The following is a 15,129-nucleotide window of genomic DNA, read 5'->3' on the forward strand; positions in this document are numbered from 1 at the left end:
TGGGAAGAGAGGCGTAGGGGGTCAACGTGACTTCGAGGCTCCTCGGCTCCTCCAGAGCCCCCATTTTACTGGGCCCAGGGCAGGTACACACTGGCCGGAGATCAAACGCCTCGAGTGGTCCCAGACACAGGACTCGAGACCGCACAGCCAAGAGGATGCTCCTGCCAGGCACGGGCGACCTCTGGCGTCCCATTTACGAAGCGCGGCGCCGAGTGCCCAGGAAGCTGCCCCGCGAGCCCAGACGGCCTGGCCAGGTACGCCGGGACCCGGCGAGGAGCGCAGGGAAGCGAGGGGCCGACTGCCCCGCCAGCGGGCTGGAGGGCTACAGGCGACCCCGCGGGCTGGGCGGTGGGAGGGGGCCGCGCGGCGCGGCGGGGGGCCGGACAGGTGCGCGGGCGGGGGGCGGTGCTTGGGGATCCTGCGCACTGCGCGCGCCCCTCCCCCAGCGCGGCTCCCGGCGCGGCCCCAGCCCCGGCGCGAGCGGGAGGAGGAGCTGCGGCGGCAGCGGCCACTCGGGCAGGTCGGCGGCGCCACGGGAAGCCGCCGACGGCGCGGGCTGCCGGTCCCAGCGCGCAGGAGGCGCGGGCGGCGCTGGGGCCATGGAGCCTGGTGACGCGGCGAGCCTCGGCCCGGGGCGGGCGGCCCGGGCGCTGCCACCGCGGCTGCTGCTGCTGCCGCTGCTCCCGTTGCTGCTGGGTCGGGGGCTGCGCGCGGCCGCCGCGGCCTCCTCCTCTGGGGCGGCGGCCGAGGACAGCAGCGCCATGGAGGAACTCGCCACGGAGAAGGAGGCGGAGGAGAGCCACCGGCAGGACAGCGTGAGCCTGCTCACCTTCATCCTGCTGCTCACGCTCACCATCCTCACCATCTGGCTCTTCAAGCACCGCCGGGTGCGCTTCCTGCACGAGACCGGGCTGGCCATGATCTACGGTGAGCACCCCGCACCCGCGCCCACCGTCCCCGACTCCCCTCGGGCGCCCGGGCTCCTGCGTTCCCCCCACCCCCTCGCGCCGCCTTGCGCTCCCCCTCCACTTGCCGACGTGTTTCGTTTCTTTTCCGTTTCCCGCTGCGACCGTCTTGGTTCCCAAGGTCAACTGTCTGCATTTTCGGGCTCTCTATTACCATGAAAAAGAATTCCACCCCATTTCGACGTTTCTTCAAGGGGAACCGGGAAAATGAAAGGCACCGGGGTGGTCTGGTTCTGTCCGGTCGGTTCTGTCTCAGCTTCGCCCCCCCCCCCCCGCGCCCCCGCCCCCCGCCCCAGTTCAGCTCCACAGGGTGTGTGCGCCCTGGCGGGAGGTGGGTGACCTCCCAGGGACCGCGCCACCCCAGGGGGCAGGCCACCGTGAGGGTGGGGCGAGGGCTGAGCGTTCCTCGGCTTGGGTAGGGGCTGACGGGGCTTGGCGGATGCCACGTCCATGGTCGGCGTGGGTGGGCGCCCACTTCTGACATCTGTGTTCCCGGATCTCTTGTGAATAAAAGTCGGAGCTTGAAGCACTGTGAAAGGTGAGCGTGGTCCAGGACCTAGGGTGGTCCACCGCCATGGCGGGCCTAGTCGGGGAGATGGGCACGCCTCCCACCCTTATGTCCAGGTGGGAAGTTATACCCAGGTACTTGCCTTCTCTAAGGGAAGGGGAGTTTTGGTATTCCTCAGATTGTAACAAGGACGCGACTTGGAAGATACATTTAAGGGTGCATGAAGAGGAAAAGTAGTGGTTTTAATTCTGGAGGCAGCCTTCTTTTGTTGTGAAAGGTGGGCTAATGCCTCCATCCTTTTCTGGGTTTAATGGCACACGGTATATTACATGCACAGTGGTCAGCACAAATCTTTCTTTACTACATGGATGTCAGCCACAATCTGAATCATCCCTCTTCCCCGCCATGCCCTTCCCCCCGCCCCCGCCCATACTGCCGCCCCCCATGACATGACTCCAAACTGGAACCAAGTATTCTCTTTTTGAATTTAATTCAGTGGAGTTAAGGCCCGGGTTGGCATCCTCATGTGAAATAGATGAGCCCACTTCACAACTGTTCCCAGCAGGGAACATTTGACTTCATCACTTATACTGGAGGGATCTCTCCACTCAATTTCCATTCAGGGTTCCCTGATAGAGAATGGAAAGCAGACACCTTAATCTTTAATGTGACAATTACCCTTGGCCCTGGACCTTGCTTCTGATGATTCTTGATTGTTGACAGCCGGGGCTCGTGGCCGCCAAGGTTATGAAGTGCTGTCCTGGTTTTAAAGAGGTAGTGGCCTAAACAGATCTTGAATTGAAACATGACCAGGTCTAAAACTGAGTTTGGTTATTGCAAATCACAGGTGTGAACACAAACCTGGCCATTCTTGAGCTTTGTGGTTTGTGTCAGTCGGTGACAAATGACTGCTGCCCAGGCTGCAGGTGAGCTCGAAGGTTTCCTGAGCAGATAGCATAAGTGGGGAGTTGAAGCATGTTGTCATTTCACGCGATTGACTCTGCCTTAGTGCAAATGAACATTGCCTTTATATGTATATAGGTAGCCATGAAAATATTTTTGTTTTATAGCCCCTAGATTGAATTCATTAAAGTAGTGTGAAATACTTTTAGGAGGTAGGTTTGACAGGCTCATAAATACATGCTCAAGCGAATGGAAAATGGGATTTAATAATATATTTTCTGAGGAGTACTCCATGTTCTTAGGAGCTCAGTCACCTTTATCTTAAGGCTTGAAAACAACAGTGGAATTTTCCTTTGCGGATATGTACTTTTTGAATTCATCTCAATCTTTTAGTCATTGGGATTGTGCTAGCAGTGAACTGTTTCATTTTGTGTTAAGGAAATCTGGTTTAATTGATGATGTTCAGAAAAGGCAACATCCTCTCATAGCATTCCCGGTAATTTTGTTCTATGTCTGTGGGTTTTAATTTTGCTTTGAAATGCATTAAGAAATTTGTTTGTCAGTGTGTGATGTCCTAGGTTCTGTCAAATATTAATATTTTGGTGTGGATCACCTATAACTGTGAAAGAATATTTATCTTTCTCTCAGGGATATTCAGTCTTCTGTTTCAAGTCTCCCCCTCCCCCCAATCTGAATTCTGATGTCATTTGATTAGCTAACTATCCAATATATACTTAAGACTATTGGGACAGGGATTCTGATAAAAAAAAATTCAGTATGAAAATCTTTGAATACTTAAGTGAATGCAGTACAGATTTCAGGACTTCTCTTTCTTAGTAGTAAGAAATCAGGTTTCATTTCTCGATATCAGTAGAGGAAGTGAGTAACTGTCCTGTTGCCTCTGAGTAATAAAATACAAAAAGATCTAAGGAAACATTTGCTAAGTGTGTGCTGGGTGCCCAACTTAATTTATGGAGGTAACCAATTTAACTTTTTAAATGTTGGTAAGTTTTCATGAGTGAAAAGAGTTCAGCTGCGAATTTCAACTCTACTTTGAAATTTAAAAAAATCTAATTCCTGCCACTTCAAAAGTATTTAAGTGGTACTTTGAGAGGGAAGGCTTTAATATTTAAAATAAGTTGTGATATATATACACATATATATAACACAATGTATTAATACATAGTAATATATTAAAATAAATTGTGATAATATATGTATTTGGTGGTGTAGTCATAAAATATCTCTGGAAGGACATGCAATAGACCAGTACCATTGGTTTCCTTGTGGGGGAAGAACTACGTGGGTGGGATATAGGGGTGGGAGGGAGACATCACTTTATACCCTTTTGTGCTTTTTTTTGAACTTTGGAAGTGGAATCATCTAATAGCATGTCCATGCCTCCCTTCCATGGCATTCTTGTGGCATTTTAAGATGCTCCTCAAATCATCCAGTTCGATGCCCACTTCTCCCTATTTAAATCACATTGTTATCAATTTTCTGTGATCTTTCAATTGTTGACTGTACCCATGAAACTTTTGGAACCCTATGTCCGGAATGGAGACAAAACAGGGAAAGGGGAAGAGATTTTCCCTCTCCTTCTTCTCTCCTTTTATGCCAGTATCCCCAAAGAAGAGTTGACCTTACTTTAGGAGTGTACAGATAGATCCCCAAGGACCTAAGGACAATAAGAGACATGCTGTGAATGCTTAGCACTTAAATTGAAAGGATTTCTCCCACGCACCAAGGGACAGTTAGAAGCACTCCTCCTCCCTGACCACTGGTCCAGGCAGCTACAAGGGAAGATGACCATAGACTAGACTCTCCAGGGACATTGAAGGCAGCCCCCCAGACCCTGCGATGGGAGCTGCAGGGCAGCAGGTAAGGTGCTCGCCTGGCACCAGTCTAACCTGTTTTGTCAGGGCGGGGAGCTCCTAGCTGTCTGGCCCAGTGCGTGATTAAATGCCATCCTGAAGTTACCAAGCCCCTCATGTCTGTGCAGTTGAAATAGCAAGTGTTCGAGGCAGGGAAAGGTGGCATAAACAGACTGTGTCAGTTAATTGTGGTTCTCTCTTGTGTGTACAGTAGTTCCACTTCCCCCATAATGTTTTTGTGACAACTGATACGGATCCAAAATATCTAACTCTGCCATGCTAGCCTACCACCTGCTTCTCGCTTCCCCCTCCTCCACGCCTATCAACTTTCCAAGTACGCGTTGGTCAGCTTCCCCAGGTTCTGTGGACCGTGGGCTCATTGTTGTTTGGTTGGAGCTGGATTCCTAAGCACAGGCTGAGGGTGGGTCAAAGGCAAAGCCTGAAAGGGGGAAATATGGCTTTTTGCAGTAGCATGAAATTAACATTTGAACCTGTGAGCAGACATTTCAGAACCATGCTCTTCCTGGTTAATAGGGAGCTCACCCCCCCCCTTTTTTTAAGAGCCCTTCACTTTGGCCCTAGTTTGGGGAAGCTCTGTGTAGTCTCGGTTTGTTAACCAGATCCCCTGGGTTCAAATGCTGGCCCTGTTAACTTATGAAGCTGTGTAACATTGGGCAAGCTCTCAGAGCCTTAGTTTCCTCTTTTCAAAAATGGAGACAATGTCACTCACCTCACAGAATTTTTGTATTATTGTGATATTGTAAAGGTCAAGTGCAGTGTCTGGTACTTACTTGGTAAATATTAGTTCTCATTTTCAATTTAGATTTGTGATTCTTTGGCCAGCATTGCTACTTGAGTAGACACCTGCTGTAATTTTAAAATGCATTAGGATACAGTTAGTGGGAGTGATAAGAATTGTAATTTTTGTGGGCTATTTGTTAATATTTAGAAAAAAAATTTACAAGGTTGCTCTTCTACTCTTTTATCCAGCAGTCTCCATTCCTGGACTTTATTTTTCAGAAATACATGCACTAGCATGTTACATTATGTAGATGGCAATATTTGTTGCGGCAGAAACAAGTTGCAATACTCATGAAGAAGGAAATAGTTAAACTACAGCACATTCCCACTAAGGGAGTCTATGCAGCTGGGAAAAAAAGGTGTTTTGAGATGTCCTTTTAAGGCAGCTGCCCACACATAGTGTTGTGGAAAAAAACAAGGTACAGAGCAGTATGTATAGTATCTCATTTATTTTTTAAAAGTCATGTGATGTATATACACAAACATGATTATATACATTCATATATGACATATGTGCTTCTCTGTAAGGATGCACAAACTTAGCAGTGACTATCCTTTGACAGTGGGACCAGTTGTTGGGAGGGAGGGAAGGGAGATATTACTTTTCCTTTTATACCCTTCTGAATGGCCTGAAATTTCTACAACACTGACACATTTCTTTTGCAATCAAAACATTTAAACATAAAGCAAAGAATAGGGACATGTATACGTATAACTGAATCACTTTGTTGTATACCTGAAACTAACATAACATTGTTAGTCAACTATACTCCAATATAAAATAAAAATTTAAAAACTAAAGCAAACTTTTTTGTGGTGAAAATGCATTAGAAATAGATTATAAGTTGGGTGGTTAGGTAGCATTAGTTATTTAAAACTTATAAATGGAAGTAAAATGTCTAAAAATTAGAAAAATGACATTTCCTGAAAGCGTTTCTTAGAATCTTTTTGGAATGATGTAATTAGAAATGACCATTTCACAGCCCCCAAGGTCAATTGATTTAGACAAGGATTTTCAATTAATTTCAGAGCCATAGGTGAGAGGTTGTTGTGGAACATGGTACTTGCGTGGTGCTGAGTATCACCCCACAGATTACTTACCTATCACAAAGGAGAGAAGGTACCTTTACAGTGGAGAGGTGTGGCAGTCACCATCTTATAATCAAGTCATCAAATTTATTCTTGGTCCTTGTGGAACTATCTGGTATTATGTGCCTCCTGATGTGTTGCAAGAAGAAGCATACAGCTTTACCTATGTACGAGGGTGAGTCAAAAATTATCCGCACTCTGGCTGTAGCATTTATTTTAATTAACTTTTAGAAAAGACAAGTACATCATTTTTGACAGAATCTCCTTGCTGTTCAGTACACTCTGTCTGTCTGTCAACAAGCTTTCGTATTCCCTCACGAAAAATGTTTTAGGCTGAGCTGCGAGCCACAAATGCACCGCTGTCTTCACTTCTTCATCAGAAGTGAATCTTTGTCCTCGTAGGGTTGCTTTCAGGGGACCAAACAGGTGAAAGGCTGATGGAGCGAGATCAGGACTATAGGGAGGATGCTTTAACACCTCAAAATGAAGTATTTGCAGAGTGTCGACCTTGTGGGCAGAAGCGTGCAGACGTGCATTGTCATGCAAGATCACGACGCCCTTGGATAGCAGTCCTCTGCGTTTAATATCAAGTTTAGGCTTCAGCTCTTCAATAAGTATCTCACTGTAATGAAAACTGTTGATTGTGGAACCTTTTTCTTGATAATATTCCAATACTGGCCCTTGAGAATCCCAGAAAACTGTAAGCACCAGTTTTCTAGCTGATGGTTGACTTTTGAACTTTTTCTTGTTTGGCGATTGAGGATGTTTCCATTTCATACTCTGCCATTTACTCTCAAGCTTGTAGCGGTGAATCCATGTCTCATCACCAGTAATGATTCCCTTTAAGAAACTTACACCTTCCTTAGACTTTCAGTCCAAAAATTTTTTTTATTAAACTCTTTATTGGAATATAATTGCTTTACACTTTTGTACCAGCTGTTGAGGTACACCAAAGCGAATCAGCTGTATTTATACATATATTCCCATATACCCTCCCTCCCACGACTCCCCACCCTCCCTGTCCTGGCGCTCTAAGGCATCACCCATCATCGAGTTGATCTCCCTTTGTTATACAGCAACTTCCCACTAGCTATGTATTTTACAGTTGGTAGTATATATATGTCTATGCTACTCTCTCACTTCGTCCCAGCTTCCCCTTCGCCCCCTGACCCCCCAACCCTGTGTCCTCCAGTCCATTCTCTGCATCCTTATTCTTGCCCTGTCACTGGGTTCCTCAATACCATTTTTTTTTTTTAAGATTCTGTATATATGAGTTAGCATACAGTATTTGTTTTTCTCTTTCTGGTTTATTTCACTCTGTATGACAGTCAGTCCAAATTTTGTTTGCAGATATCCGAATGCTTCTGTTTATGCTCTTCCATGAGTTGTTTAGGTACCCATCTCCCACAGCCTTTTTGAAAGCTAAGTCTGTCATGGATTACTTCATTTTGAGGTGTTAAAGCATCCTCCCTATAGTCCTGATCTCGCTCCATCGGACTTTCACCTGTTTGGTCCCCTGAAAGCAACCCTACGAGGACAAAGATTCACTTCTGATGAAGAAGTGAAGACAGCGGTGCATTTGTGGCTCGCAGCTCAGCCTAAAACCTTTTTTAATGAGGGAATGCGAAAGCTTGTTGACAGATGGAGTGTACTGAACAGCAAGGAGATTCTGTCAAAAATGATGTACTTGTCTTTTCTAAAAGTTAATTAAAATAAATGCTACAGCCAGAGTGCGGGTAATTTTTGACTCACCCTCGTAGTATTCGTCCTCAAAATGTTTCATCTGAATCTAATCAAGGTTTTAGGCACATATTCCAGTTTATAGAAAATATAGGGGATAGAGAAACAAGTTGTAAAATACCATGTGAAAACAGACATATCCAAAATATGGGACAATCTACAAGACAGTTGTCCTGGTTTCTTCAAAAAGTCTATGTCAAGGGAAACAGAAAGGCAAGATAAGTGACTGAATTGTGTCCTCTCAAAGTTCATATGTTGAAGTTCTCCTATATAAATAAAAACCCCAATGTGATGGTCTTTGGAGGTGGGGCCTTTGAAAGGAAATTAGGTTTAGATGGGGTCACGAGTCTCCATGATGGGATCAGTGCCCTTATGAGAAAAGGAAGAGACCAGAACTCCGTCTCTCTTCTACCATGTGAGGATACAGCAAGAAGGCAGTGACCTGCAAGCCAGCAAGAGCATCCTAATCAGACACCAAATCTGCCAGCACCTTGATCTTGGACTTCCCAGCCTCCAGCACTGTGATAAATAAATGCTGTTTAAGCCACCCAGTCTATGATATTTTGTTCTAGCAGCCTGAGCAGACTAAGACAGTGTTCTGAGTTAATGGAGACCAAAGAGACCAAAAAGGTTTTTTTTTTTTAAATACTGAAGTTTGAAACTCACTGCTATAGAATATTAAAATTTTCACCCTCTAAATACCTTCACTATGTTGCTTATAATTAAATAAATGCAGGAAAAAAATAACACCTGTTTACCGAGCACCTGCTATAATAGTAAAGCACCATATTAAGTATTTTGCATACTTTAAGCCATTTAACCTTCACATCAAATGTATGAAGACTGTATCATTGGCCCCATTCTGCGAGATAAAGAAATTGTAAGTTAGGCTTAGTACCTCATTTGTTTAGGGTCACATGTTTGAGGTTGGTAAATGGGGATCTATTAAAGATGAATAGGTAGAAGATGTGTTTAGCCAGGATAGAGCAGAACCTGACTCCTGCCCCGATTACCTGGTTCCAGGAGGTCTTTGAGGGGAATCCATGCCCAGAGTATAAAACAAAGCAAAGTGACCCTTTATTATTAGTTGGGGCTTTGTCTCGAAACTCCAGTGTACAGCTGTGCTAGGGGTGAGGCTGGCCAGTTTGGAAGAATCAGTTTTCCTATGCTAGATTGGCCGGGGCCCTTGAATCCAAGTGAAGCCAAGATACCTGCTCATTTGTACCCCAGAGGCCACAATCCAGGTGTGTACTGCATCGACATGTGTTATGGATGGAATGTTTGTGCCCCCACAAAAATTGTATGTTGAAATCCTAACTCCCAGGGTGATGATGTTATTGGAACGTTTGGCCTTTGGGAAGTAATTAGGTTGTAAAGGTGGAGCCCTCATGAATGGGATTAGTGCCCTTAAAAAGAGGCCCCAGAGAACTCTCTACCATGTGAGGATACGAAAAGCCGACAGTGTGCAACCGGAAGAGGACTCTCACCAGAACCCAAACATACTGGTACCCTGATCTTGGACTTCCAGCCTCCAGAACTGGGAAAAATAAATTTCTCTGGTTTATAGGCTGCGCAGTCTGTGGTACTTTGTCATAGCAGCCCGAACTAAGACAATATGACAGAAGGCTCCAGGTGTTATGGGGGAATATAGTCAAGTGATGATCAGAGTGGCTGCTCTAGGCCTTCTCGGGTGGGAGCAGTTGCTTAAAAGTGTTCTCATCTCTAGACATCACTAATCACAGAGGTGGGGAGGCGGGTAGAGCTGGGTCTGTCAAGTGCCCAGGTCTCTCTGCTCTTACTGTGCTAAGTTGTAACAGGCATATTGTAGTCTGCTGGAGAGATTTTCCAAAATACGATACATTAGAAAGAAGCCTGGTGCAGGCAGGAATGTCTCTTTTGTTTGTGCTATCTCTGCCCCTAGAACAGCGCCTACCGCGTAGTAGGTGCTGCAGGAATATTTGTTTAATGGATTCTGCTTTGTCTAACAAAAAATAAGGTGCTGTAATACTGCTTAGCATTAAACGTCTTTCCTTCAAATTCTTGTGCCCTGGATTCACACTGAGAGTGAAGTTTCTGAGAAGGAAACCTTTGTGAAAACTTCTGCTTGAATCACAGCGAACTGTTTAAGGAAGGAGAATGAAGGGATAGATGAGTATATGTTTGCAGAAAATTGTATATTTAGCAGATAAACTACATGGTGGGTTTTTCTTTCTTTTTTTTATTGTGGTAAAATATATATAACATAGAATGTCATTTTAATTATTTTAACTGTATAATTCGCTAGCATTAATAACATTCATAAAATTGTGTGACCATCACCATTTCCAAAATTTTTTCATCACCCCAAATAGAGACCTTGTACTCATTAAGCAATAATGCCTCTTTCCTCCCTCCCCCAGCCCCTGATTACCTTTAATCTGCTTTCTGTCTCTACGAATTTCCTGTTCTCGAGATTTACTGTAAGTGTATTCATAGAATAGTTGATCTGTTTTATTTCACTTAGAATAATATTTTCAAGGTTCATCCACATTATAGCAGGTATATGAATTTCATTCCTTTCTGTGGCTGAATAGTATCCCATTGTATATATATGCTACATTTTTTTTATCTATCCATCAGTTCAGGGACACTTGGGTTGTTTCCACCTTTTGGCTATTGATGGTATAATACTGCTATGAACATTTGCATACAAGTATCTGTTTGAGTCCATATTTTCAGTTCTTTTGAGTATATACCTAGAAGTGGAATTCCGGGTCACAGGGTAAGTCTATGTTTAACTTTTTGAGGAACCTCCAAACTGTTTTCCACAGTGGCTGCAGTATTCCCACCACGATGCACAAGCATTCCAGCGTTGCCACATCCTCTCCAATACTTATTTTCTGTTTTTTAAAAAATAGTCACCCTAGTAGTTGTGCAGTGTTAGTTTATTATGGGTTTGATTGACACTTCCCTAAGGACTAATGATGTTGAGCATCTTTTCCTGTGCTCGTTGGCCATTTGTATATCTTCTTTGGAGAAATGTTCATTGAAGCCTCTGCCTGTTTTAAAAATTGGTTTATATTTTGTTGTTGAGTTGTAGGAATTCTCTACATATTGTGAATATTATTCTCTTATCAGATATATGATTTGCAAATATTTTCTTCTATCCATTGGGTTGCCTTTTCACTCTATGATAGTGTCCTTTAATGTGCAAAAGGTTTTAATTTTGATGAAGTTCAATTTATCTATCTTTTTCTTTTGTTGCTTGTGCTTTTGGTATCACATCCAAGAGGAAATCATTGCCAAACCCACTGCCATGAAGCTTTCCTGTTGTATTTTCCTCCAAGAGTTTTATAGTTTTAGCTTTTATTTATTTATGTATTTATTTGGCCATGCTGCGCAGCTTACAAGATCTTAGTTCCCTGACCAGGCCCTGGAAGTGAAGGTGCTAAGCCCTAACCACTGGACAGCCAGGGAATGCCCCGTTTTAGCTTTTAAATTTAGGTCTTTGATCTGTTGTGAGTTAATTTTTGTACGTGGTGTTGTTTTCTTAATTTCCTTTTTGGATTGTTCATTACTAGTACATAGAAGTATGACTGATTTTTTTTTTTTTGGCATTGATTGTATATCCTGCAGCTTTGTTGAATTTATTATCTCTAACTCTGTGTGTATGTGTGTGTGTGTGTGTGTTTGTGTGTGTGTGTATATTCTTTAGGGTTTTATGTATTTAAGGTCATGTCATTTGCCAATAGAGATAGTTTTATTTCTTCCTTTCCAGTTTGGATGCCTTTTATTTCTCTTTCTTGCCTAATTGCTCCGGTTAGAACTTCCAGTACTATGTTGAATAGAAGTGGTGAAAGCAGGCATCTTTGTCTTGATCTTAGAGGAAAAGGTTTCAGTCTTTCATCATTGAGTATGTTAGGTGTTTTTTTTCACATATGACCTCTATCATATTGAAAATTCCTTTTTATTTCTAGCTTATTGGGTGTTTCATAACAAAAAGGTGTTAGATTTGTCAAATGCTTTTTCTATATCAATTGAGGTGATTATGTGGGTTTTTCTCTTCATTCTGTTAATGTAGTATATTACATTGGTTGACTTTCATATTTTGAGCCACCTTTGCATTTCTGGGAAAAATTACATTGGGTCGTGGTGTATAATTCTTTTAATATGCTGCTGAATTCTGTTTGCTAGTATTTTGTTGAGGATTTTTGCATCTTTATTTGTAGGGAATATTGGTCTGTAGTTTTCTGTTCTTGTCATGTGTTTGTCTGGCTTTGGTATCAGGGTAATGCTGGCCTCCTAGAGTCAGGAAATGTTCACCCCTTTTCAACTTTTGGGACATTTGAAAAGGATGGTGTTAGTTTTTCTTTAAATGTTTGGTAGAATTCAACAGTGAAGCCATGTGGTTCTGAGCTTTTCTTTTTTGAGAGGTTTTTGATTACTGATTCAATCTCCTTGTTACAGATCTATTCAGATTTTCTACTTCTTTTTGAGTTAGTTTTGATAGTTTGTGTCTTTCTAGGAATGGGTTCATTTCCTCCTGAGGGGCTCAACAGTATATTTGAGCAGGCAGAAGAAAGAATTAGTAGTTTAGGTTTATACTCAACAAATCTTTTCTTACCACTCCTCTCCGTATCTACCTCTATCACACATTTTAGGTAAAGACATATTTACCTCAAATTGTCTTAGATTATTAAAACAGTTGATTCACAGATTACTTTGTGTTGAGTGTAGAACTAAGTAGGTGTAGCAGAGACTCCAGTTACTGCCCAGTATCCATTCTCTCATTTTTCTAATGGAACGCTGATTTTTTTAAGAATAGCTGTTTTTTTTTTCTTTTAATAGTCTGCTTATTTTATTATTACTATTTTTTTAAAATTTAAAATTGGCTGCATTGGGTCTTCATAGCTGTGCACAGGCTTTCTCTAGTTGTGGCGAGTGGGGGCTATTCTTCATTGTGTGTGGGCTTCTTTCTGCGGTGACTTCTCTTGTTTCGGAGCACGGGCTCTAGGCGCGTGGGCTCAGTAGTTGTGGTGCACGGGCTTAGTTGCTCCGCGGAACGTGGGATCTTCCCAGACCAGGGTTCGAACCCGTGTCCCCTGCATTAGCAGGCGGATTCTTAACCACTGTACCACCAGGGAAGCCCATGGAACCCTGATTTTTAGCTCAGCATATTTCTGTGCAATGAAAGCACTGCATTTCCTGGCCTCTCTTGCAGTTAGGTGTGGTCATGTGACCAAGTTTTGGCTGAAGACTAGAAGAAAGTGTTGTGTGGGATTTGTGCAAAGTATCCTTAAAAGGAAGGGAACATGCCCTTCTTCTGCCATGCCTTCTGTTGTCTTGAATGTGGATGTTATGGCTAGATCGCCAGCAGCCATGTTGGATTAAGAGGTAACCTTGGGAATGGAAGGCATTTTTGGCAGTACAATAAGATAGATGAAGCTGAGGTCTCTGATAGCATAAAGCTGCCATGTCAGGCTTGGACTATATACTTTTGGACTCCTTATAAGTGAGAGAGAAATGGGTCTTTGTTATTTGCCACTGAACCTAATTGTAACTTTTACACCAGGCTCAGTTCCACTTGGAACTTGAGTGTGACATACGAGGCTGTTTCAAGGGCCTAATGCAGATGTTCAAGACTACTGTGGATATGGCACTATTTGGAATTCTAGGAGAGGCTAAAGAGTAGCCCAGTACAGATCCAGAAAACGGGTTTGAGGAAAGGGTTAAGATTTAAAGTACCACTTATATTTGGTAACTGGTTTGGGCATCTGATGATCACCCACATATTCGGTGATTTGCTGGAAAGACTCATGGAATTTAGAGACGTTTGTAGTCACAGCTATGGTTTGTTACAGTGAAAGGATACACAGCAGAATCAGCAAGGGAAAAAGTCGTAATGGGGGGTATCTGGAAGAATCTAGATGTGGGCTTCCAAAGGGGCGGGATTTCACAGAATTAGCTCCTTCCTCCAGCAATTAAATGCAGCAGTGCATGTACAGTGTTTCTGCAAAGGGAAGCTTGCTCAAGACTTGACTTTTTTTTTTTTTAATTGGGGACTGATTAGGCACTCTTACTGAAATTTCTGATTCCCAGAAGAAAGCAGGTGTTCTCTATGAATTACATTTGCAGAAACTATCTAGCAAGGCTGGTATGGCTGTATTCAGCATTCTAGGTGCATAAAACAATCTTATCAATTAGTAGTGTAGGGGATATTTTACAGGCCAAGTTCACAGAAGCTATTGCACAGATCAATCATACAAGCAGGCCCTCCTAGAAATAGCAACATCAGGCCTATTTTAACTTTTTCCTGTAGTGTGATATCAGTTGACTGTTAGCTTTTTGTGCTTGTGAGGCTTCTTCAGTTTCATGGCGCTTTTATTTTTATTAAAAAAAAATTTTTTTTTTGGCTGCACCACACGACATGCAGGATCTTAGTTCCCCCACCAGGAATCCAACCCCACCCCCAGCAGTGGAAGTGCAGAGTCTTAACCACTGGACCGCCAGGGACGTCCCACTTTTATTTTTAAAATCATTACTTTTTTAGATTCATTAATTTTATTTTAAAACTTATAAGTAATATTGACTTTTGATGTACAGTTTTATGAATTTTACAATATGTATAGATATGTGTAACCCCCACCACAATTGAGGTGAATATTAGTTCTTTCACCCTAAAAAATCTATGCTACCACCCCACTCTGACAACCACTGATCTGTTCTCCATCACTATTGTTTTGTCTTTTCAGATGTCAGTGTAAATGGAATCTTTCAATATGTAACCTTTGGGGATTAGCTTTTTCACTCAGCATAAGGCCTTTGAGATTTATCCTTGTTGTTGCATGTATCCATAATTAGTTCCTTTTTATTGCATCCATTTTTTGGATATACCATAGTTTGTTTGCAAGTTGAAGGACATTTAGGTTGTTTCCAGTATTTTCTGTGATTATGAATAGAGCTACTATAAACATTAGCATACTGGTTTTTGTGTGAATGTACGTTTCAATTTTTCCATGGTAAATATCCACTATTGGAATTGATGGGTCCTAGGGTAAGCATGTGTTTAATTTTACAAGGAAACTGCCAAACCGTTTTCTAGAGTAGCAGTGCGTAAGCATTCCAGGTGCTCCACATTCTCTTCAGCACTTAGTATTGTTAGTATTTTTAATTTTAGCCATTCTAATAAATGTGTAGTGGTATCTCATTGTGGTTTTAATTTGCATTTCCCTGATGCTGAAAATTTTTTCATCTGCTTGTTTGCCATTCA

At 42.9% G+C, this 15,129-nt stretch overlaps 1 protein-coding gene across 1 annotated transcript in view; it reads left to right on the forward strand.

Annotated features, from left to right (window-relative positions):
* Nucleotides 1-223: 223 nt before the first annotated feature.
* SLC9A7 (solute carrier family 9 member A7) overlaps nt 224-15,129 on the forward strand; it is a 142,580-nt gene continuing 127,674 nt past the window's right edge. Inside the window, exon 1 of the mRNA XM_057718554.1 lies at nt 224-927. Coding sequence (XP_057574537.1) covers nt 600-927 — 328 coding nt within the window. The 5' untranslated portion in view covers nt 224-599. The remainder of the gene's footprint in view (nt 928-15,129) is intronic.

Source organism: Hippopotamus amphibius, chromosome X, assembly GCF_030028045.1.
Source record: "Hippopotamus amphibius kiboko isolate mHipAmp2 chromosome X, mHipAmp2.hap2, whole genome shotgun sequence".
NCBI lineage: Eukaryota > Metazoa > Chordata > Mammalia > Artiodactyla > Hippopotamidae > Hippopotamus > Hippopotamus amphibius.